Here is a 23,115-nt window from a genome sequence, read left to right as displayed (position 1 = left end):
ATGAACTGAACTCCAGGTAGCAGCTTCTAGAATATCCCTAGTAGGAACACCTCTGAGAAAGGCTGTAGAAGTAGATGCAGCCCTGGTGGAATGAGATCTGATCCCCTGGGGGGGGGGGGGGGGGGGGGTAGGTTTTCCATGGTGCTTATAGCACAAATGAATACAATGGCTTATCCATTTAGAAATGGTTTGTTTTGAAATAGCCTTCCCCTCTGCCCCTGAAGCAGTTGCTCAGATTTTCTTCGAGATTTAGTCCTGTCCAAGTAGGATCTAAGTTGTCTGTGTACATCCAACGAATGCAGAATCCGCTCCCTCTTGTTCTGTTGATTGGGAAAGATGGCAAATGAATGGACTGATTAATAGCCACACTGGATACCACCTTGGGCATGAAGGATGGATTGGTCCTGAGTGACAACCTGTCTGCATGAAAGATGAAAGGCTCCACTGCCATAAGGGCCTGTAATTCAGATATCCTTCTAGCTGAAGTGATTGCTAAAAGGAAGGCTGTTTTCCAGGAATTAAATTTTAAGTCTGCAGTATCAGCTGGCTCAAAAGGAGGTAGAGTGAGTTTCTTCAATACAAAGTTAAGATCCCAGGGCAGGGGTTGGAGCTCTCCTGGGTGGTCTCAGGTTTTTGGCCCCTCCGAGATACTGCTTTAGCAGAGGATGAGAGAATAGGGGAGAGGTTCTGTGTTGTAATGAGCTGAAATGGCTGTGGCATGGATTTTTATGGAAGAAAGACGGGCCTTTGTGAAGCATCTCAGTTAAGTATTGCAAAATCTGAGGTAAACTGGCCGCGCTGCTGTGCTTATCCCTTGAGATTGATTCCAGGCACAGAATATTTTCCATTTGTCAGCATAAGATTTTTCTAGTACTAGGTCTTCTCGCCTCCAAAATGACATCCATTACAGGTTTGCCAAAGGGGGAATTTAAATGATTAGCCAAGCTGCAAGATTCAATGTTTGGAGCTGAGGGTGCAGAATTTGGTTGTCCTGCTGAGACAGTAAGGAAGGTGTGAGGCAGGTGCCATGGAGAAATTTGTGACTCATTGCGCATGAGTGGGTACCAGTGTTGGCAAGGCCAATCTAGAGCAATCAAAATAATTTTTGGTTTGTCTTGTTTGACTTTTAGTAGAACGTTGGAGAGCAGAGGCACAGGGGGAAAGGCATAGATTGATAGGTTTTTCCAGCTGAAGGACAGAGCATCGACTTTCCAGGTTTTGTGAGGAGTTCTTGTGCAACATTTGCCCAACTGGTAGATCTGGGGTGAGGCATAAAGATCTAGGTCTGGGCTCCCCCATTTGCATGTCAACATGTTGAAAATCCGTGGTTCCAGTTTCCATTCGTGTGGGTCCATGAGATCTCTGCTTAGTCTGCCAGAATATTCAGCTTTCCTGGCAGAAATTGAGCTTGCAGTTGTACTTTGTAGCTCAAGGCAGTGTTCCACAATACCATGGCTAGTCTGCAGAGGGGGGTAGGAATGTGTACCCCCCTGCTTATGTACCATAAAACCGTGGTGTTGTCAGTCTTTTACCATTAGTTGTCCTGGATGGTGGTGGTCCTTGAAGGCTGTCAGAGCATTCTGTACAGCTAGCATTTTTTTTGATGGATATGAAGGTGCATTTGATTTGGGCTCCATTTGCCCTGAATGCACTTCTCTGCCAGATGAGCACCCCATGTATAGTCTAATGCGTCTGTAGTTAGGGTTTGGGCAGCAGGGGGTGGTGTGAATGGCAGTCCCTTGTTTTGGTGGCAGGCCTCTACCCACCATAAGAACTCTAGGCGCAGGCAAGATATGATAGGAATCATTGTTTCCAGGCCGTGACAATGTTGACTCCATAAACTTTTTAAGTACCACTGAAGTTTCCCCATATGCAGTCTTGCATATGGAATTAGAAGAATACAGGAGGCCATGAACCCCAAGGCTTGTAGTATTTGTCTTGCAGATGGCAGGGTTTTTGTGGCCATCTGAAGTCACCAAATGAATTTGCTTTTCTGGTGTAAGAAAAGTCATCTGGGCATTTGTATTCAAGCTTGCACCCAGGAATGTAATTTTTTGAGAGGGTACCAGTTGTGATTTATTTTCATTTATGGTGTACCCTAGACAAGTTAGAACCCTTTTTACAAACGCCAGATGTTTTAGAATGGCCTTTTTTTCTGCCTGAATTAGACAATCATCCAGGTATGGATATATTTGAATATTTCTTTGCCTGCAAAATGCAATTACTGGGGCCAGGCAATTTGTGAATACCCTGGATTGAGTAGACAAGCCAAAGGGCAGTGCAGAGAACTGATAATGCAAGCAGCCTGCTTTGAAGCGTAGGTATCTTCTGCAAGATTCCCTGATTGGGATATGCAGGTAAGCTTCTCTTAAATCTACAGTTGCCAACCAGGTATCCTTGCCTAGCATAGGAAGTAACTGGTGCAGAGTCAGCATCTTGAATTTTGGGATGTCCAAAAAGGTGTTAGACAGGTCCAGAATTGGACGCCATGATTCGTCTTTTCTGGGTACCAGGAAAAGTCTGGAATAGAAACCTTGTCCCTTTTCCTCTTCTGGTAGTACTTGAAGAGCCCCCAAGGTTTGGAGGGAAAGTACTATTTTGAGAGTCTGCCCACTGATTTGGGGGCAGATATGACCACCCATTTGGAATTGGCAACATGTGAAAATGAAATCTGTATCCCTGGGACACTATTTAAAACCCATTTGTCCTGGGTTATAAGTTGCCAGTTTTTTGCATGAAGAGCCAGTTTTCCCCCAAAGGGGTGGCTAAGAGGCAAGTACTTGGAAATTTTGAAGGGAAGCCATTGAGACTGTTTGCCATAGGGTGGTGTCTTGTTACTTCCAGATTTGGAAGTGGAAGCCCCCCCCCCATTGCTTATTTCTGAAAGTCCCTTGGGACTGAAACCTGGTGCTTTTGGAGTGTCTGGGTTTGGCTTGAAAGGCTCTGGAAGGAGATGGAAAGAACCAGTTCTTAGTAGGCCAGTGCCTACTAAATCTTGGAGGTTGTGCTTGGAAGAAATCTTTCACAGTTTGCATAGATTTAGCTTTATCTTCCATCTTTTTTAGAACTTCTTCAGCCTTATTGCCAAACAGACAGTCCCTGCTGCAAAGGAGCATCCAGCAGTTTTGCTTTAGCATGACCAGAGATTGCTCCTTAAGCCAAGCATACCTTCTAAGCACAGACCCAGTAACAGCAGCCCTGCAAGAGGCCGAATCAAAACCACACTGCAAAGTATGGTTTCCAACTTGTTCAGCTGAATGCAATAAATCCTGTAAATCTATTTTCCACAGTCAATCATTTTCTGTTTAAGCAGTCCCATGATATGCTGCTATTTTAGCATTTGGAATTGACAGTTTAAAGCCCTGATTGCCAAGGTTGCAGAAGTATAAACCTTTTTACCCTATCTATCCAGCATCCTGGAGTCGCTATCAGAAGGGGTAGGATTTCTAGCAGTAGAAGCCTTAATGCCCTTGGGCCCCTGAGAAATGGTTTCAGGGTCCGCAACAGGGTTTTTGAAAAGGAATTTGTGGGACTCAAGAACCCTGTAGTATCCGTCTGGTTTACTAGGGGCCGGAGGCAAGGAATCGGGGGCTATATACTGGATTCTGAAAACACATACAGGAGGTATAGCCAGTGGCCTATGCTGAGGGAGAAGGAGGAAATCCCAAAGCCTTTTTGGATTCAGAAAAATCCCAACTTTCCCAGTGGAAATGCTCCCTTAAGGCATGTAAAGTTTCACCAAAAAGAAAAGCACAGTCCTCATAAGTAGGTATGGACAAATCCAGGTCATTAGAAGAGTCAGAAGAAAGAGTCCTGTTCAGAAGATTCATAGTCAAGTTCAGCCCTAGGCCTCTTAGAAGGGGGGGGGGGGGGGTTTGATTACCCCTGATTAGAGTAATTAAATCTTCAGCCATTTTGATAATTTGTTTTTTTTTTAGGTCTTAGTATTGAAGGTGGAGTCTGTTTAATATGCAAGTCTGTAGGCCTGAATACACCCTCAGAAGCCAGTGCCTGCACAGCGGCTCCGGACCCATCATAGGTGAAGCATCTTGTGGCATACCGGACTCCGAATGGGTTTCAGTAGAGGCCTGTAAATCAGTAGTAGCGGGTATCGGGGGCTGCGAAAGCGCCTCATTGAGTACCGGTGAACTGGCGACTGGCTTAGGGGAAGCGTCATTGGCAGTTTGGACCTCAACGGCCTCTTTTTCTGAGGTTTTTATTTGTTATTACGGTAGTCGGATGGCTAACCGTCATTTCTGGATAATTAAACAGAGAACAGAAATATTTAGAAGGAAAAACAGTACGCTGATTAAATAAAGCACAAAACCGACAGCAAGCTAAGTCGTGGTCAGGGCCTAGGCAAGGAATACAGTACAAATAAAAATCCTTGAGGTATTTGCTTCCCACTACAATTAACTTTTACTGACATCGGTAAGGAGCAAAAAAAAGTGTCCCCAATGGGGTACTTAGCTTTTAGTTGAAGACTTGGGTTCTGAAACTCTAAAACAAAAATTTCAGGAGTCAGCCGACCGGCACTTGCGAACTGCTTCTACTTCGGGCACCATGTGGCAAGAAAGACTTAATGGCGTCGGCTGCATGTTTTATACCCCTGACGACCTGACGTCATGGAAGAAGGGACAACAACCGATGCAGGACCCAAGACTTTGTTAATCAGGCCGACTTGAGGGCAACCTGCCAGCAGATTACCCCCAAATGTAATGACTGCAACAGTGAAACATGAACATCAAAACCTTACTCTTGTAAATCTTTCTGGTGGAAGCCTTATGGGAAGATAAAATGTGACTGAAGGGGGAGGAAAGCCTGGGCTAACATCAACAGATCTGAAGAAACCATGCGGTCAACCTGTGGCCTGATATGTCCAGATGAGTCATGCCTGTCTGGTGAGACAGAAGATTTTGAGATGGATCCAGAATCTACGGTGCATGTAGAAGATGAGGCAAAAGGAAGATAAACCAGATCCAATGATGCCAGTAAGGGTCAATGAGGACAACTGTTCTTCTATCAAGATGTCTTCTGTAGAAATTTGGAAATGAGGGATAACTGAGGATAAGCGTAAAAGGAGACAAGACCAGAGGGCCAAGCCTGAACTACAGCATCTCTTTGCAACTCCCCTGATGGGGCAATCAGGCAAAGAACCTACTGCATTTGAGGGGAGAAGCGAAAAGATCCAGCATGGCTGGCCCCATCGACAGAAAATTCTCTCCAGCACATTGACACAGACATCACAGGCATCAAAATGGGTTGGGAGGGTGGCCTAATGGTTAAGGTGTTTGCCTTACAAACACAAGGTGCAGGGTTTGAGTCTCACAAGGGATAATTGGCTAGGCTTAAAATGGCTCGCAAGGGCAGTTAGCTTAGTACTAATCTATGAACCTATGACCTGCTTAACTTGTCTGCAACCACTCTGGATTTCCCTGGGAAATGTGCTGCTATTAGAAAGCGAATGAAGATCGCCCATTGCTAAACTCCGATAGCTTTTCAACAGAGTAAAATCTGGTTCCTCCTTGTTTGTTGATGTACCAGAATACTGACAATGTCCGTCTAAAATCACAACTGTCCTGGTTGGAAGACGGTCTTGAAAGGCCTGCAAACCTAGCAGAACAGATCTCCTTTCCAGAGCACTAATCTGCATCCCGGCCTCTTCGGGGGACCATGTGCCTTGAAATGTTCTTCCCTAGAAGTGCCCCCCCCCAAACCAGCTCTGGGAGCCACCAGTGTTCAATGGCCTTAGGTTGGTGAAGTACAATTGTGTACACTTACCATAAATGTAGATGCTAAAAGTGTATTCACTGTTGCAGTCATTACATTTGGGTCATCTGCCTGCAGGTAGCTCACAGCCGGCCTGAATATCAAAGTCTTGGGTCCTACGGATGTATTCTCTTCTTCCATGACGTCAGGTAGTCAAGAGTATAAACCATGCAGCAGACGCCATTACATCAGTTTTTCTTGCTCCAGATGTCAGGTGCCCCCATAATGGGAAGCAATTCTATACAAGGTTAGACCTCCAACAAAAGCAAATACACCAGAAAGCTTAAATACACTAAAGAAGAAAGGTATAGCCAAGAGAAGTCAAGGGGCTGGAGGGAGGGTAACCAGGACAGCAACAGTGAATACACTCTAACATCAACATTTATGGTAAGTGTACACAACTGTACTATGTTCATGTTTCACTGTTGCAGTCATTACATTTGGATAGATTCCCAAAGCTAAGGAAGGGAGGAGGCAGTTGGAGAGCATTAGGACCAGCTATTAAGCCCTGCAAGACTGCAGTGGCAAAACCAGCTCTGGATTTAGAAAAAATAGGCAAGTGGCAATGCTTGGTGAAGGTATGTACAGAGTTCCAGGTAGCAGATTCTAGCAAGTCCCTGCTAGGGACACCTCTGAGAAAGGCTGTTGTAGATGCCGCTTTGGTGGAATGTGATCTTATCCCCTGTGGGGTAGGTTTTCCAAGGTGCTTATAGCAGAAATGAATGCAATGGCCTATCCACTTAGAAATGGTTTGCTTTGAAATGGCCTTCCCCTCTGCCCCTGCAGCAAAGGCAACTAGCAGCTGTTCAGTTTTCCGGAGAGGCTTAGTCCTGTCCAAATAAAATCCAAGTTGTCTGTGCACGTCCAAAGAGTGCAGTATTCGTTCTCCTTTGTTCTGTGGATTAGGAAAGAAGGTTGGCAAATGAATGGACTGATTAAGGGCCACACTGGATACCACCTTGGGCATAAAGGAAGGATTGGTCCTGAGGGACACCCTGTCTGCAGGGAAGATGATGAAGGGCTCCACTGCCATGAGGGCCTGTAACTTAGACACTCTTCTTGCTGAAGTGATGGCTAGAAGGAAGGATGTTTCCCAAGAAAGGAATTTCAACTCTGCAGTTGCAGCTGGCTCAAAGGGAGGTAAAGTGAGCTTTTCCAATACAAAGTTAAGGTCCCAGGCTGGAGTAGGGGCTCTCCTGGGTGGTCTTAAATTTTTGGCCCCTTTGAGGAATTGCTTCATCAGCGGGTGAGAAGAGGGGTGGCTCAGTATGTGCTGAAATGGCAGAGGCATGAATTTTAATAGACGAGAAGAAAGGCCTTTGTGGAGCATCTCTGTTAAGTATTGAAGAATATGCGGTAAGCTGGGCACTGGTGTGCCCATCCAGAGTCTGGCTCCAGGAACTGTATCTTCGCTTTTTAGCATAGGGTTTTCTAGTACTAGGCCTCCTTGCCTCCAGAATGACATCCAGCACTTGCTTACTTTGGGATGGTATTGGAGAGCTTAGGCAATTAGCCAGGCTGCAAAGTTCAGGGTTTTAAGCTGGGCGTGGCCAGTCTGGTGCAATGAGTATTGTGCTTGGTTTGTCCTGTTCGATCTTTAGCAGAAACTTCGAAAGGAGAGACAAGAGGGGGAAGGCATAAACTGAGAGGCTTTCCCAGGTGAAGGACAGGGCATCCACTTTCTAAACTTGTCTGTGGGGAGACCTTGTGCAGAATTTGTCCAATTGGTAGTTCTGGGGGGAGGCAAACAGGTTGATCTCTGGGCTCCCCTATTTGTTTCTCAAAATGTTGAGAATCTTTGGTTCCAGTTTCCACTCGTGTGGGTTCCATGAGATTTCTGCTTAGGTCTGCCAGTGAATTTAGCTTGCCTGGCAAGAACTGAGCTTGTAGGTGCACTTGGTAGCTCAAGGCTGTGTTCCACTGAGCCATTACGAGTCTGCAGAGAGGGTACGAGTGAGTTCCCCCCTGCTTATGTATGTACCACATAACAGTGGTGTTTGTCTATCTTTACCAATAATTGCCCTGGAAGAATGTGGTCCTTGAAGGCGGTCAGAGAATTCTGTACAGCTAACATTTCTTTTTGATTGATATGCAGGTGCATTTGACTCTGGTTCCATTTGCTCTGAATGCACTGCCCTGCCAAGTGAGCCCCCCATGCGTCTGTTAGGGTTTGGGTGGCAGGGGGTAGAGTGAATGGCAGTCCCTTGTTGTGGTAGCAGGCTTCTGCCCACCACATCTTTAAACAAGGAATGATAGGAATCATTGATTCCAGGTCCTGAGAATGTTGACACCATAGGCTTTTTAGATACCACTGTAGTTTCCTCATATGCAGGCTTGCATATGGAGGTTTATGAAGCTGGAAATTGATGGTGTAATGATGAATGTTAGTGCACATGCTCCACAAGCTGGGTGTGCGATGGATGAGAAAGTAAAATTTTGGAACGAGTTGGATGAAGTGGTGATGCTTGTACCCAAGGTGAGTGGTGATTGGAGCAGATTTCAATGGGCATGTTGGTGAAGGGAACAGAGGGGATGAGTAAGTGATGGGTAGGTATGGTGTTAAGCAAAGGAATGCAGAAGGTCAGATGGTAGTGGATTTTGCAAAAAGGATGGACATGGCTGTGGTGAATTAGAAGTTATGTACTTACCATAACGTTCCATCTGAGTAGGTAAACTTCATTTGTCAGCAACCTATGCATTATCGGATCCAAGCTGGCAGCTTCCAACAGCTAAGATCCGAGCTCCAAGCTCCTCCCCCTAACCCATAATCCCCTGCTATCCCTTCCTGACCTCAGATCGAGTTTGCCTATCCATAAACCATACGATACCAAGAACCACCTCCCTACTCTAACCAGGAAAAAGTCCGCCATGACAGCAGGAGACCTTAGAACATTCATACAGGTTAGGGGGATGGAGGGAGGGACAGCTGCTGACAAATGAAGTTTACCTACTAAGATGGAACGTTATGGTTAAGTACATAACTTCTAAATCTGAAGTAGTTAAATTCATTTGTCCATCAACCTATGGGACAGAGTCCCCAGCTACCTGATTCTTGGGAGGTCCTCATCGAAGGATGTTCCGGAGCACTGCAGAGCCAAAGGATGCTCTCCTGGAAACAAAATCCAACTTGTAGTGATTTATAAATGTAGGAGATGAAGCCCAAGTGGCTGCTGAACAAATGTCATCCAAAGACACCCTAGATCGAAAAGCCGCAGAGGTAGAAATCGATCGGGTAGAATGGGCATGGACTCCTTGAGGTGTAGGCCGGCCCGAACTCTCATATGCCAAAAGGATACACTGGGAAAGCCATCTGGACAAAGTGACCTTTGATACAGGTTTTCCTAAAGAGGGCTTGGCAAAGGATACAAAAAATTGGTCTGATTTCCTGTGATCAGCTGTCCTGTTCAAATAGAATCTTAGTTGCCTATGTACATCTAGAGAATGCAACTTGTATTCACCTTTGTTCTGATAATTTGGGAAGAAGACTGGTAGATTAATAGATTGGTTGATATTAGACTCAGATGCAATTTTGGGCAGAAAGGAGGGGTTGGTCCTGAGAGCGACTATCCTTGTGGAAGACCAAATACGGTGGCTTGGCACAAAGGGCTTGAATCTCAGAGACCCTTCTGGCCGAGGTTATGGCAACAAGAAAAGCAGTCTTCCAAGATAAGTATTTTAGATCCACCAAAGTTGCAGGCTCAAAAGGAGGAGCTGTTAGAGACTGAAGTACAAGAGTTAAATCCCAAGGAGGAACTGCATCTTTCACTGGGGGTCTCGGTAAGAAAGTGCCTTTTAGGAAGGTCTTGCATAATTTGGACGAAGTCAAAGGGCCTAGATCACAGCCAACTGGACTTCGACCATAGAAGAGCTAGCACCTTGGTCAAATAAACCTGACAAAAAGTCTAGAACTGCTGGCAATGGGGCTGTAAAGGGATCTAGGTTCCGATGCTCTGCCCAAATAGAAAAACGCTTCCATTTACTATTATATATTCTTCTAGTAGATGGCTTGTGAGCGGCGACTAGGACAGCCTTGACAGGGGACGAGATACCGGGAGTCCTAGCTATTACTGGAACTGGATCAACCAAGCTGTGAGCTTGAGGTTGCCCAGATTCAGGGTCGACAAGCCTGATCGGTGAGAAATCAGATCCGGGATGGGATCTAGAATTCATGGGGGATTCACTAGATGAGACCATAGATATGGGAACCAAGCTTGACGAGGCCAGAATGGGGCAATGACGATTATTCTGCTCCCCAACCGTCTGGCTTTCTATAGAAACTTCAGCATCAGGGGCAGAGGAGGGCAAGCATAAAGTAGACCGGGTGGCCAAACATGCACCAGTGTGTCCCTGGGGGATGCCCCAGGTGGGGGAATTAGAGCAAAGTAGTCGCTGCACTTTGTGTTCGAAGGAGGCGCGAAACGATTGCAGCGAGGTTGACCCCATTTGGAGAAGATTTGCTTCTCTACTTTCGGATTCAAAGACCACTCGTACGGTAACCGGATGGATCGACTCAGTCTGCCAAAATGTTGGACCATCCTGGAATGTGCGTCGCTATGAGAAAGCAGTTGGTGGACGTAGCCCATTCCCACACTCATGGTCTCCCGACAAAGTGGATAAGACCTGGTTCCCCCTTGTTTGTTGATATACCAGACGACCGACATGCCTGTCTGGATCACAACTGTCCCCAAGGGAAGAAGGCTTTGAAGTGCTTGCAACGCCAAAAGCACCGCTCTCATCTCTAGGACACTGATATGTAATGAGGTCTCTGAATAGTTCCACGTGCCTTGGACGGTCCTGCCCAAGCAGTGCCCCCCCACCTGAGGCGAGAGGTTCCGTGGTCACCGTGGCTAGAAGAGGGGACACAGAAGGGGCACCCCTTCTGGAGGTCTGGGGACTGGAGCCACCGTAAGAGGGCTTTCCTGCATACCCTGCTGAGAGGAACGGGGTAAGTTCAGGTGATGTAGCAGCAAGGACCACTGGACTTGTAAGGTCCATTGAAGAACTCTCATGTTTAAACGCGCCATGGGAAGTTGATGGTTGCCACCATCGAGCCCGGAGCCATCAGGATAAATTCCGCCGGGGGAGCTGGGGATTCAAAAAGGGGCCAGTACATGGAGTTTGAGTTCAAAGCCGGTCCGGAGTCGAGAAGGCTAGAAGCTGGTTGGTGTTCAATCTGGCACCGATGAAATCTAGGATTTGAGTTGGAAGGGGGGGGAAGATTTTTCGATGTTTATCGTAATCCCCAGCAGGGAAGCTAGATGGAGAAAGTAATCCCTGGCAGTGCAAAGTAGATGCCTGGTGGGGGCGGTCAGGAGCCAGTCGTCCAGGTACGGAAAGACCTGAATTCCCTGGAGTCTCAGGTGGGCCGCTACGACCGTTAACACTTTGGTGAACACCCTGGGGGCTGTGGTGAGACCAAAGGCAAGGACCCTGAATTGGTAATGGCTGGCTCCCAGCCGGAAGCGGAGAAACCTCCTGGATCGTCTGTCCATCAAAATGTGGTAGTACGCATCCTTGAGGTCTATGGAGCACATCCAGTCGTTCTCCTGCAAAAGGGGGAGAATGGATTGAAGAGTGACCATCCGGAACATTTCTTTGGCTACTGACAGGTTCAGAAAGGACATGTCGAGGATTGGTCTGAGGTCCCCAGTCCTTTTTGGCACCGAGAACCTGGAGTAAAAGCCTGACCCTGACTGGTCTGGGGGGGTGTGCTGGATTGCTCTTTTTTCTAGCAGCCAGCGTATCTCTTCGGCTGCTGCCTCCCTCTGATTGGGTGGGACATCGGAGGCTGCGGGGACTGCGTGGGGGATTGAGAAAGGGGATCTTGTAGCCTCTGGATATGATCTGAAGCACCCAGCGATCTGTTGTAATGGACTCGACAGGTGCCTCAAGAAACGCCCCCCGAATGCCTCCAGAGTGGAACAGTCGGGCAACCCTTCAGAGTTGCTGCGTGGTCCGATCAGAGAAAGGTTCTCTGGACCCAAAGTTCTTCGGGCCCCCTCTGCCTCTGGGGTGGCATCCACCCTGTCGTCCTCTGCCTCTGAAGGACGAGGGTCCGGAGCGAAACGGGACTGTTGAGACTTCTGGAACCACATCATCTTCTGTCCCTTTTGGTTCCTGGAGAAAAACCTCTGTGGAGCAGAGAAGCGGACTCAGACTGCAGACAACGTCTTCCCGTCTTTTTCGCTCTGGAACAGTGTTGTACGGTCTTGCCAAAAAGGGCAGACCCAAATGGGGCATTTGCAAACGACTCCTTAAAGGGTTCAGCAAAAATCAGTGACTGAGCCACGCCTGTCGCCGTAGGATGATGCCCCCTCCGCTAGCTCTAGCGGCCCCTTCCGTGGCATTGGACAGTAACCGCATAGCGGTATTGGAGACAGATTTGAGTGGCCATCCGGGTAGAGTACACTTTCTTGTCCTCCGCCGACATGGACTCTGGGGGCGACCCAGCGTATTCTTTGATAAGATCCCGCTGGAGCTGTACGACGTGCGCCATATAATTCAGCGACCTCACAGAAAAGGTGGCTAAAGCGAACACCCGTTTCCCCAGACAGTCCGTCAGAGACTCCTTGTCTGGAGGATGGACCGAGGAATTCCCCTGGGCCAGTTCCTTTTTGGTGGCGGCCGCCACCAACATGGCATCTACTGGGGCTCCCTTGCTCCAACATGACCTGTCTGAAGGGGGGGGGGGGCTGAGAATTTTGTCCGGCCTCTTTGGGATGGGCTCCACAGTGTCCGGTTCCTTCCATGCCCTGGTAGTAATCAGGTCTACCACGGGATCGGTGGGAGGGGACACCTAAGAGGTAGACTGGCCTGCTTCAAACACCTCCAGAAACACAGACTCGTCAGAGGAAGGTTTTGGGGCAGACCACCCCCCCTGATCCAAAGCATCTCCATGATGTCTCTGAAGGAGACGTCTTCGGGGATGACCTTGGGGAACCTTCCACTTCCTCCAAATCTGTCTCCTCTGTCAAGGACTCAGGAGAGTCCAAGTGCCTCCTCTCGCACTTGCAATTGTGAGGAACCTCCTTGGGGGGGGGGGGGGCTGTCCGAGGAGGCCTCACCAACCACATCATGTTCCAGCAATGGAAAGTACAGTTGTGTACACTTAACATAAATGTAGATGTTGGAGTGTCTTCACTGTTGCAGTCATGACTGTAGGGTTCTCCCCTGACTGCAGGCAGTCCTCGGTCGGCCAGAATCCCAAAGTCTGGGTCCGGCGTCGGCTGCTCAGCCATGCTCCCTGACGTCAGAGATCCAGGAGTACAAAGCTGACAGCCGACGCCATGTTCTCCAGTTTTTCTTGCCCCAGAGGTCAGGTGTTCCAAAATGAGTAAGATCCCATACCCCTTGCAAATACACCTCAGAAGGGTGAAGGGAACCGCACAAAAGAAAAAATAAGAGGGGACAGGAGGGAGGGTAACCCAGACTGCAACAGTGAAGACACTCGAACATCTACATTTATGGTAAATGTACACAACTGTACTATGTTCGTGTTTCACTGCTGCAGTCATGACTGTAGGGTTGAATCCCAAAGCAGAATAAATGGGAGGTGGTCAAAGTAGAGGGGGCGGCTAAAAGGCCCTGTAAGACTGCAGAAGCAAAGCCTGCCCTAGACAGAGTAGAGAGGTAGATTGTAGTGCTTGGAAAAAGTATGCACTGAACTCCAAGTTGCAGCTTCCAAAATGTCTTTGGTAGGAACTCCCGAGGAAGGCAGCTGAAGTGGCAGCAGCTCTGGTAGAGGGAGTCCTTACACTCCCTGGGATTTGCTTTCCATGATGTGAATAGCAAAATCTGATTCCATGAGCAATCCATTTAGAAATGGTCTGTTTTGAAATGGCTTTACCTTGGGAACTTGAAGCATAAGAAAATTGCTCTGATTTCCTGATGTCCTTGGTTCTGTCCAGGTAAAAACATAGTTGTCTGTGTACATCCAAGGAATGCAAGATCCTTTCCCCCTTATTTTGAGGACTGGGGAAAAAAGTTGGCAAGTGAATTGTTTGATTTAAAGCCACTTTGGAAACCACCTTAGGCAAGAAAGTAGGATTAGTCCTTAAAGACACCCTGTCTTGATGAAAAATAATATAAGGTTCCACAGCCATGAGAGCTTGCAACTCCGAAACCCTCCTGGCAGAGGTTAGAGCTAACAGGATAGCTGTCTTCCAAGATAAAAACTTTGATGTCAGATGTGGCAGCAGGCTCAAAAGGAGGTAAGGTGAGTTTTTCCAAAACATAGTTGAGATCCCATGCAGGAATGGGTGGAGATCTAGGGGGCCTTAAGTTCTTAGCTCCTCTGAGAAACTCTCTCATGAGCTGGTGGGAAAGATTGGAGGGTCTGTATTATAATGAGCAGAAATAGCAGAAGCATATATCTTTATGGAAGAGAAAGAGAGACCCTTATTGTAAGAGGTCTGTCAGGTAAAGTAAAATCAGAGGAATATATTAGGAAAAAGAGGATCCGAATCCTGAGCCTGCATCCATGAGCAAAATCTTTTCCATTTTCCTGCATAAGATTTCCTAGTGCTAGGACGCCTGGCTTCTAAAATGACATCCATAACCTGCTTGGGTAGGAGAGAATGAATCATGGACCCTGGATTAACCAGGCCGCCAGGCTGCGAGCTTTGACATGGGAGTGCAGAACCTGACCCTGGTGTTGGAACAGAATCTGAGTCTGAGGTAATACCCAAGGGGGCTCCAGACAAAGGTTTTTCAGTGTTTGGTACCAAAACTGTCGAGGCAAATTTGGGGCCAGCAAAATTATCATCTTGGGCTTGTCCTGTTTGATCTTTAACACCAGAGGAAGAAGAGGAAGAGGCAGAAAGGCATACCCAGAGAGGTTTCTCCAACTGATAAATAGTGCATCCACTTTCCAAGCTAGTTCGTGGAATGTCCTGGTGCAAAAAAATCTGTAGTTGATTGAGATGGGATGCAAAGAGGTCTATGTGAGAACATCCCCAGACTGATGTAATCATCTTGAATATTTCGGTGTCCAGCAACCCTTCGTGTGGGTTAGACAGGTTCCTGCTCAGACTGTCTGCCAGGAAGTTTTACTTCCCTGGTAGAAACTGAGCTTGAAGGTCCAGTTTGCAAGCTAGAGCTGTGTTCCATAGATTCATGGCTAGTCTGCAAAGGGGATAGGAATGAGATCCCCCTTGCTTGTTTATGTACCACACAACTGTGGTGTTGTCTGTCCGTATCAGTAGCTGTCTTGGGTGTAGAAGATTCCTGAAAGCCAATAGAGCGTTCTGAAAGGCTAACATTTCCTTTAGATATGCAGGTGCTTCTGATCCATTGTCCAAAGGCCCTGCAGACAGTTGCCCTGAAAATGGGCTCCCCATGCATAATCTGAAGCGTCCATGGTTAGTATCAGAGTGGCTGGAGGCAGACTGAAGGATTTTCCTTTCTTTAGAGTACATGCCTTGGACCACCAAAGGAATTCCTTTTGAAGACAAGGCAGGATGATGATCTGTATGTCTAAACGGTGGCAATGCTGAGACCATACACTTTAGGTACCACTATTTTCCTCATATGTACTCTTGCATATGGTACGAGAAGGATGCAGGAGGCCATGTAACCCAAAGCCTGCATGAATTTCCTTCCAGATAACTGAGTTAATGTTGCCAAGGTTTTGAAAGTTGAAGCCAGCTGTAATTGTTTTTCGTATGTCAGAAATGCCATCTGGGTTGTTGTGTTTAGAAGAGCACCCAGAAAAGTTATCTGTTGTGAGGGTGTCAAATTTGACTTTATGTTTATAGTGAATCCCAGGAACTTAAGATTCTGAACAAATTCTAGATGCTGGAGTAAGACATCCCTGCTGTCTGCCTGAATAAGACAGTCGTCCAGATAAGGGTAAATTTGAATTCCCTTGAGTCTGCAATAAACTACTACTGGAGCCAGGCATTTGGTGAAGACCCTGGGCGCAGTAGACAATCCAAAGGGCAGCGCAGAGAATTGAAAGTGCCTCGATCCGGCCTTGAACCCGAGGTATTTACTGCATTCCTGCCGGATGGGAATGTGTAAATATGCCTCCTTTAAATCCAAAGTTACCATCCATGCATTTTTGGTCAGCATTGGAAGTAGCTGCTGTAGAGTAAGCATCTTGAATTTTGGTATCTCGAGAAAAGTGTTCAAGACTGACAGATCCAGAATGGGTCTCCATGAATTTTGCTTTCTGGGGACTAGAAAGAGCCTCGAGTAAAAACCTTGTCCCATCTCTGAAAGTGGAACCAGTTCTATGGCTTTCATAGCCAAGAGAGCTTCCACCTGGTTTAAGGCCTCTAACCATTGATGTGTTGGAAGATCCGGCCATCCGCTTGGTCTTGGCAGGGTATGAAAATGGAATTTGTAACCTCTTGAAACCACATCCAGAACTCACTTGTCTTGGGTTATACGAGTCCAATTTAGGTGAAAAAGAAAGTTTTCCTCAGAGGGGCTTCCAGGCAAGAAGTTTCTGCAGCCCAACAGAGGGAGTCATTGAGCGTGTTTTCTATGAGCTTGTGACCTGTCCTCTCCTCCCCTAGGGGTGGAAGCAGTCCAATTTAGGTGAAAAAGAAAGTTTTCCTCAGAGAGGGGCTTCCAGGCAAGAAGTTTCTGCAGCCCAACAGAGGGAGTCATTGAGCGTGTTTTCTATGAGCTTGTGACCTGTCCTCTCCTCCCCTAGGGGTGGAAGCAGTCCACTGTCTTGGTCTATAAGAGGCTTGCGTTTGAGGCCTACCTCGGGAGCGTCTATCTACCCCTCTGAGGCCTGTCTGAATTGGGAAAGGACCAATTTTTTGTAGGCCAATTCCTACTAAATCTGGGTGGCTGTACTTGTAAGAAATCTTTAACAGTTTACATGGATTTTGCCTTGTCCTCCAGCTTCATCACCTCTTATTATTTTAATTATTTATTTTACATTTGTTGACCAGGCTAGTCTAGCTGGATACATGTCCTTTTTCAGTAGAGGCCCGGGGAGAAAAGCTCCAAGAAATCATACATAGTTAAAAACAGAAGTTTACAGTTATTAAAACAGCAAGCATTACAAAAGCTAATTATAATAAAAAAAATATATATATAATTTTTTTTTATCCCCCCTCCCCCCACCCACAGGTACATACAAATTGCAAAACACTTGGTGATTACATGATCAGGTGCAAGATACATATATGTTGTATAATAGTATTTTAAAGAATATGTAAATGGAAGCAAAGAAAGGATGTAGGGTGAGGTATAGAGGATAGGAAAATTAGTCTGGGTTAGTACAGGAGCATAGCCAGTGAGCTAGTACAGGAGCACAGCCAGTCAGCCTTAGGTCCAAACAAAACATTACGCTGAACAGGAGCATCCAATAACTTGGCTTTTACTTGATCTGGCAAGTTTTGTTCCTTTAACCAAGCATGCCTTCTAATGACTGTGCCAGAGGCAGCAGCCCTAAAAGAAGCCTCCAAGGCATCAAATCCACAGTGTAAACCATGCTTCCCAACTTGTTCAGTGGCATGCATTAAGTCATGTAATTCCTTATCTGCACAGGTGGAAATGGAAGTTATCTTTTGTTTCAAAACAGACAGAATAAATTCCTGGTATTTCAGCATATGAAATTGACAGTTTAAAGCCCTAATAGATAAAGTAGAAGTGTACACTTTTTTGCCCCATCTTTCTAAAAATCTGGAATCCTTCTCAGTGGGAATGGGGTTTTTAGCAGTAGCGGCCTTAACCCCCTTAGGACCCTGAGAAATGGTTTCAGGATCGGCAGTAGGATTCTTGTATAAAAACTGGTGGAAATCAGGAACCCTATAATATCTGTCTGGCTTAACAGGAGCAGGAGGAAAAGAGTCAGGAGTTAAGTTAGCCTCCAAAAAAGCATCATCCACAATATCCAAAACAGGAGGGATAGCAAGGGGTCTATGTTGGGGAAGAAGAAGAAATTCCCCAAGTCTTTTCTTAGATTCAGAGTACTCCTTGTCCTTCCCAGTGAAAATGTTCCCTCATTTCATGTAAAGTTTCCCCAAAAGAGAAATCCTCAGGAGGAGAAGCTGAAGGAATGGATTCCTCAGCATCAGAATCCTCATGAGGGAAAGAATATTCCTGGTCAGAAGAAGAAACTGAAGAAACAAAAGCCTGATCAGAGGAGTCATAATACACTTCCTGCCTTGGCCTTTTATCTGGAGGGGGATGTGAACCCCTAATCATAGTAAGCAAGTCCTCCGCCATCTTAAGTAACAGCTTCGGAGACTTGGGTGCCGGATCAGAACAGGCCTGGGGGCTGTAGTCTTTGATTTGGAAGGAGTCTTTGGCTTTGCCTTTATTAGAAGTTGAGTAGGCCTGAAAACCCCTTCGGAAGCCAGTACCTGCACAGCGGCTCCGGACCCATCCGAAGGAGCATTGTCCGAAGGTCCTGCAACAGAAATATTCAAAGGCCTAGTTGGCTCCTCGTGGGAGTCAGTTTCGGCCATCGGTTCCGAAATGGCCAACAGGGGCTGCAAAAGCGCCTCAGACGGCCGAACCTGAAGCTGGCTCTGCTTGTACAATATCGTCTGATTTGGACCTCGGAAGCCTGTCTTTATCCTTGCGTCGTTTGGGAACTCCGGTAGCCGGAACAGAGTCAGACGACATTTTGTAATTAAAACGCCTTCCGAAGTAATGAAATGCAAAATCGTACCTTCGTTTAATCGTACGTTGATGGAATCTAGCACAAAACCGACAACTAGCTACGTCGTGGTCAGGGCCTAAGCAAGGAATACAGCAAGAATGAAAATCCTTATGAGGTATTTGCTTCCCACAAGAAATACAATTAACTTTTTCTGACATCGGACTGGAGCAAGAAAAAAAGTTTCCCCCAACGGGGTACTTAGCTTTGAGTAGGAGAAGAGTCTTCGGACTTAAGTACGATAATAAAAAATTGTCAGGAGTCAGCCGACCGGCAAATGCGAACTGCTATCACCGCACGGCAAGAAAGATTGGAGAACATGGTGTCGGCTGTCAGCTTTGTACTCCTGGCGCTCTGATGTCAGGGAGCATGGCTGAGCAGCTGATGCCAGACCCAGACTTTGGGATTCTGGCCGACCGAGGACTGCCTGCCGGCAGGGGAGAACCCTACAGTCATGACTGCAACAGTGAAACATGATGAACATCTATCTGGGACATCTGAGCAGACTGTCCCTGGGGCTGGGTGATGGTAGGCGGACCCGTCTGAGAGGGAGTGCAGGGTGGAACCGTAGCTGAAGCCGGGGGCCTGGAATCCCTCGACAAAACTCTCTCCACGACATCGAACGCCGAAGGAGAGCTGCTCTCCCTAGGATCAGAGAGCAGACCCTCCCTCGTGTCAGACATGCGGATCGGAGCAGACGCGGTCAGATCCGAAGGGCCAGTATGCTCCGACAGAGGCAGAGCCGAAGCTACACTGACACCTCCGGATCCGAAGCTCAGCTCTCTGCTCAGAGAGCTCGGATCCGAAGAAAATGGACCCAACAGACTTGAAGGTGCCATCGGCGCCGAACCCCGGTAGTGGGTCAGAGGAGGAGCAATCGAGGCAAAAAAGGGGGCCGAGCTCACGCCACGGACGGGGGGGGGGGGGCAGAAGCACTCCCATCTGCAGCTGGGCCTGGAGAAACCTGCGCATCATCCGGTCCAAGTCTGCATCTGACATACTGTGGGTAGACCTTGATGAGGCCACCGAGGCGAGCCGGGAGTGCCACCTCGATGACCTCGAATGCGACCGGGTCTCCTCCTCTGGCGAAAAGCGGGGAGATTGGAGCCAGGAAGGAGAAGATTCGGAGGCCCAAAGAGGAGAAACCAGTTTGGCTGGCGGGGAGTGCAGAAGCCTCGGCCCGCCGCATGTGATTCTTCCCTGCGTTTCTCCTTTCTGGTGTCCCTCTCCTCCTGGCCCAAGGTGGGAGGTGGAGTCCAGGCCAGGGGAGGGGAATAGCAAGTGGCACTGCCGCAGCAGGTGCCACGGAAGGAACGGAGGACGAAGGTGGGTCCAGGGGCAGAAGTCCCGCCAGAATCAGCTTCGACCTCCGGTCCTGGAGGGCCCTGGTGTTGAACACTGCGCAAATAGTGCAGCCGGTGGACAGATGTTCAACCCCAAGGCATAAAATGCACCGAGTGTGGCCATCCGCTGGGGACAGCTTATGGCCACACTTGGTACACTTTGAAAAGAAGGTTTTGGATGCCTCCGCCATACCTATAAGAAAACACACTCTGTAGGCCCCAACACACACACACACCCTAACACGTACACGAGGGGGGAGGAAAACATTAAAAGTTAACTAGGTAACTAGACAAAAAAAAAAAAAACGTTAATGCTAGTGGGAAACTAAGCCAACTCACACACACACAATAAATAGAAGTTATGTTCTTACCATAACGTTCCATGTTAGTTGTCTTCTTCTCGCCTTCTTTCTTGCTGGATGGGTTCGGAGCCGACCTCGGCTCCGACTCGGCCACTCTAAAAGCTCGAGAGTTGGATCCACCGGCTCGAGGCTCCCCTTATATCCTACAATGCTAGGCGGTATTACCTCAGATCTCGTTTGTAAGCTAGGCCCAGCTAATAATAAAAACCAGAACTACTGGAAAAGGGAGAACCCACCTCTATAAAAAGGAAGGGAAGAAGGTGACCTGAAGCCTGATCAAGGAATATATGCACAGCAGAGCATATACCTATAGCAATAGAGGTGGTAGAAAGAGAGGTCACAATCAAACTCCTCTAGGTCTGTCCAGGCTAGGGGGAAGGAGGGTGGGACGCAAGAAAGAAGGCGAGAAGACGACAACTAACATGGAACGTTATGGTAAGAACATAACTTCTATATGTTAAGTTGTCTATCTCGCCTTCATTCTTGCTGGATGGGACCAGCCCTAGCACCTCGTCCCGGGTGGCCTATCGGAACAGACTCTTGAGAACAGTGGAACCAAAGTTAGCTCTATGTCTAGAAGCTAAATTCAACTTATAATGAGAAATGAAAGTGTGAGGAGTAGCCCAAGTAGCCGCTGCACAAATGGTGTCAATAGGCAGCCTGTCTTGGAAGGCTATAGAAGTAGCCAAAGCTCTGGTGGAGTGGGCCTTAGGTTTGTTAGGCAGCTTTTGGTGTCTAATTTCATAAACAAAGGAAATCAGAGATGTTAGCCATCTGGAGAGTGATACCTTCGAAACTGAAAGTCCCTTTCTGCCTTCTGCATAAGAGACAAACAACTGGTCAGTTTTTCTGATCTGTTTGGTCCCATCCAAATAATACCTTAACTGACTAACAAATGAAAGTTCACCACTGCCAAACAAAAGACCAGACTCCAACCCGCTACTTTTTAAACGTTTTCGTTCTTTAATCTCAAGAACTTCTTCAGAAAGGCATTTCTGAAGAAGTTCTTGAGATTAAAGAACGAAAACGTTTAAAAAGTAGCGGGTTGGAGTCTGGTCTTTTGTTTGGCAGTGGTGAACTTTCATTTGTTACTTGGTTTGGTCTTTTTCGTGGTGTAAATACCTTAACTGACGATGAACATCTAAGCCAATGCAATTTTTGTTCAGACCCGTTAGAAAAGTTAGGAAAAAACACAGGGAGGTCAATGCTTTGATTTAGGTTAGACGCAGAGGCTACTTTAGGTAAAAAGGATGGATTGGTTCGTAAGGACACCCTGTCTTTATGAAACAATAGATACGGTGGTCGACTGCTGAGTGCATGAAGTTCTGAGACCCTTCTAGCTGAAGTAATGGCTACCAGAAAGAGAGTCTTCCAGGATAGCAATTTCAATGAACAGGAAGCTGCAGGTTCGAAAGGGGGAAGAATCAAAGATGTGAGAACTAAACTAAGGTCCCAAGAAGGAGGAGGAGGATTTCTTATAGGAGGTCTGAGAAGAAAAACTCCCTTCAAAAAAGCTTTGCAAAGCTTGTGAGACATGATGGCAGAATCTGAAATGCCCACATGAAAGTTAGATATAGCTGCCAATTGGACTTTGAGAGTAGAAGGAGATGAACCTGCGTGAAAGAGTTCAGCTAGAAAATCAAGAACTATTTGGATGGGAGCAGTGAAAGGATCCAAGTCCCTTCCTTGAGCCCAATAGGCAAAACGTTTCCACTTACTAAGATAAATCTTTCGAGTGGAAGATTTATGGGAAGCTATCAAAATATCTCGAACAGTGTGAGATATTTGAGGAAGCCTGGCTAAGGTAGGAACTGGAGGAACCAAGCAGTGAGGTTCAAAGATGGGAGGGAGCGATGAAACTGACCCGACTGATGGATCAAAAGATCTGGAACTAGGTCCAGATGCCAGGGTTGCTCCAACAGAAATTGATGTAGAAAGGGGAACCAAACCTGTCGAGGCCAGTAAGGAGCAATGAGGATCAGTGAGGCCTTCTGAGCGATAGCTTTCTGTATCACTTGAGAGATTAGTGGGAAGGGAGGGAATGCATACAGAAGTCCCCGGGGCCAAACTTGGACTAGAGCATCTCTGCTGGGCTGGCCTGGTAAGGGGAAGAGGGTGAAATAATCTTTGCACTTGCTGTTTTGGGGAGTAGCAAAAAGGTCGCAGCAAAGCTGACCCCACTTGAGAAAAACTTTCTCCAAGATAGAATCTTTCAGAGACCACTCGTGAGGCATGAGGATAGCTCTGCTCAACTTGTCCGCGATAAGATTGGACTTCCCGGGAATGTGCGTTGCTATCAGAAAACGCTGAGAAGAAATCGCCCATTGCCACAGTCTGAGTGCTTCTCGACATAGGGGGTAGGACTTGGTTCCGCCTTGTTTGTTGATATACCACACTACAGACATGTTGTCCGTCTGAATTGCTATCGTTCCCAAGGGAAGAGAGTCTTGAAGGGCTTGCAACGCTAAAAGCACTGCTCTCATCTCTAGAACATTTATATGCAAGTGGCGTTCGATTGGTTGCCATATGCCCTGACTGTTCTGCCCTGATAATGCCCCCCCACCCGATCAGGGAGGCGTCCGTTGTCAGAGTAGCAACCGGAGGGGGAAGGACAAAGGGTCTTCCTAGGAAGAGCTGGGGGGAAGAAATCCACCAAAGAAGATGATTCCTGCATGCTTGCGTAATCACAATGGTGTGGGACATCGGAAGTTGCTGGTACGACCACTGTGTGAAGAGCATCCATTGAAGGATTCTCATGTGAAATCTGGCTAAAAGAAGTAGAGGGATAGCAGCTGCCATAATCCCCAGTACTTTTAGAACCAACCTGACTTTGACCCTGTTGCTGTGGAATAGAAGGGAGACCAGTTTGTATATGTCTGCTATTCTTTGGTCTGTAAGTCTTGCAGACATGTTGACTGTATCTAGATTTGCGCCTATGAAGGTAATAACACGACAAGGCGACAAAACAGACTTTTCGCAATTTATTGAGATACCTAACTTTTGAAAAATGCGAAAG

The 23,115-nt window shown here is 47.2% G+C and overlaps 1 protein-coding gene across 1 annotated transcript in view; it reads right to left on the bottom strand.

Moving 5' to 3' along the window:
• RPA1 (replication protein A1) overlaps nucleotides 1–23,115 on the bottom strand; it is a 1,048,235-nt gene that overhangs the window by 474,896 nt on the left and 550,224 nt on the right. Inside the window, exon 10 of the mRNA XM_044054876.1 lies at nucleotides 20,989–21,094. Within this exon, the coding sequence (XP_043910811.1) occupies nucleotides 20,989–21,094 (106 nt within the window). The remainder of the gene's footprint in view (nucleotides 1–20,988; nucleotides 21,095–23,115) is intronic.

This window comes from Protopterus annectens, chromosome 13.part0 (genome assembly GCF_019279795.1).
Source record: "Protopterus annectens isolate FY-2018-M chromosome 13.part0, PAN1.0, whole genome shotgun sequence".
NCBI lineage: Eukaryota > Metazoa > Chordata > Ceratodontiformes > Protopteridae > Protopterus > Protopterus annectens.
Note: the sequence above shows the minus strand (reverse complement) of the source record. Positions and strands in the feature narration are given on the sequence as shown.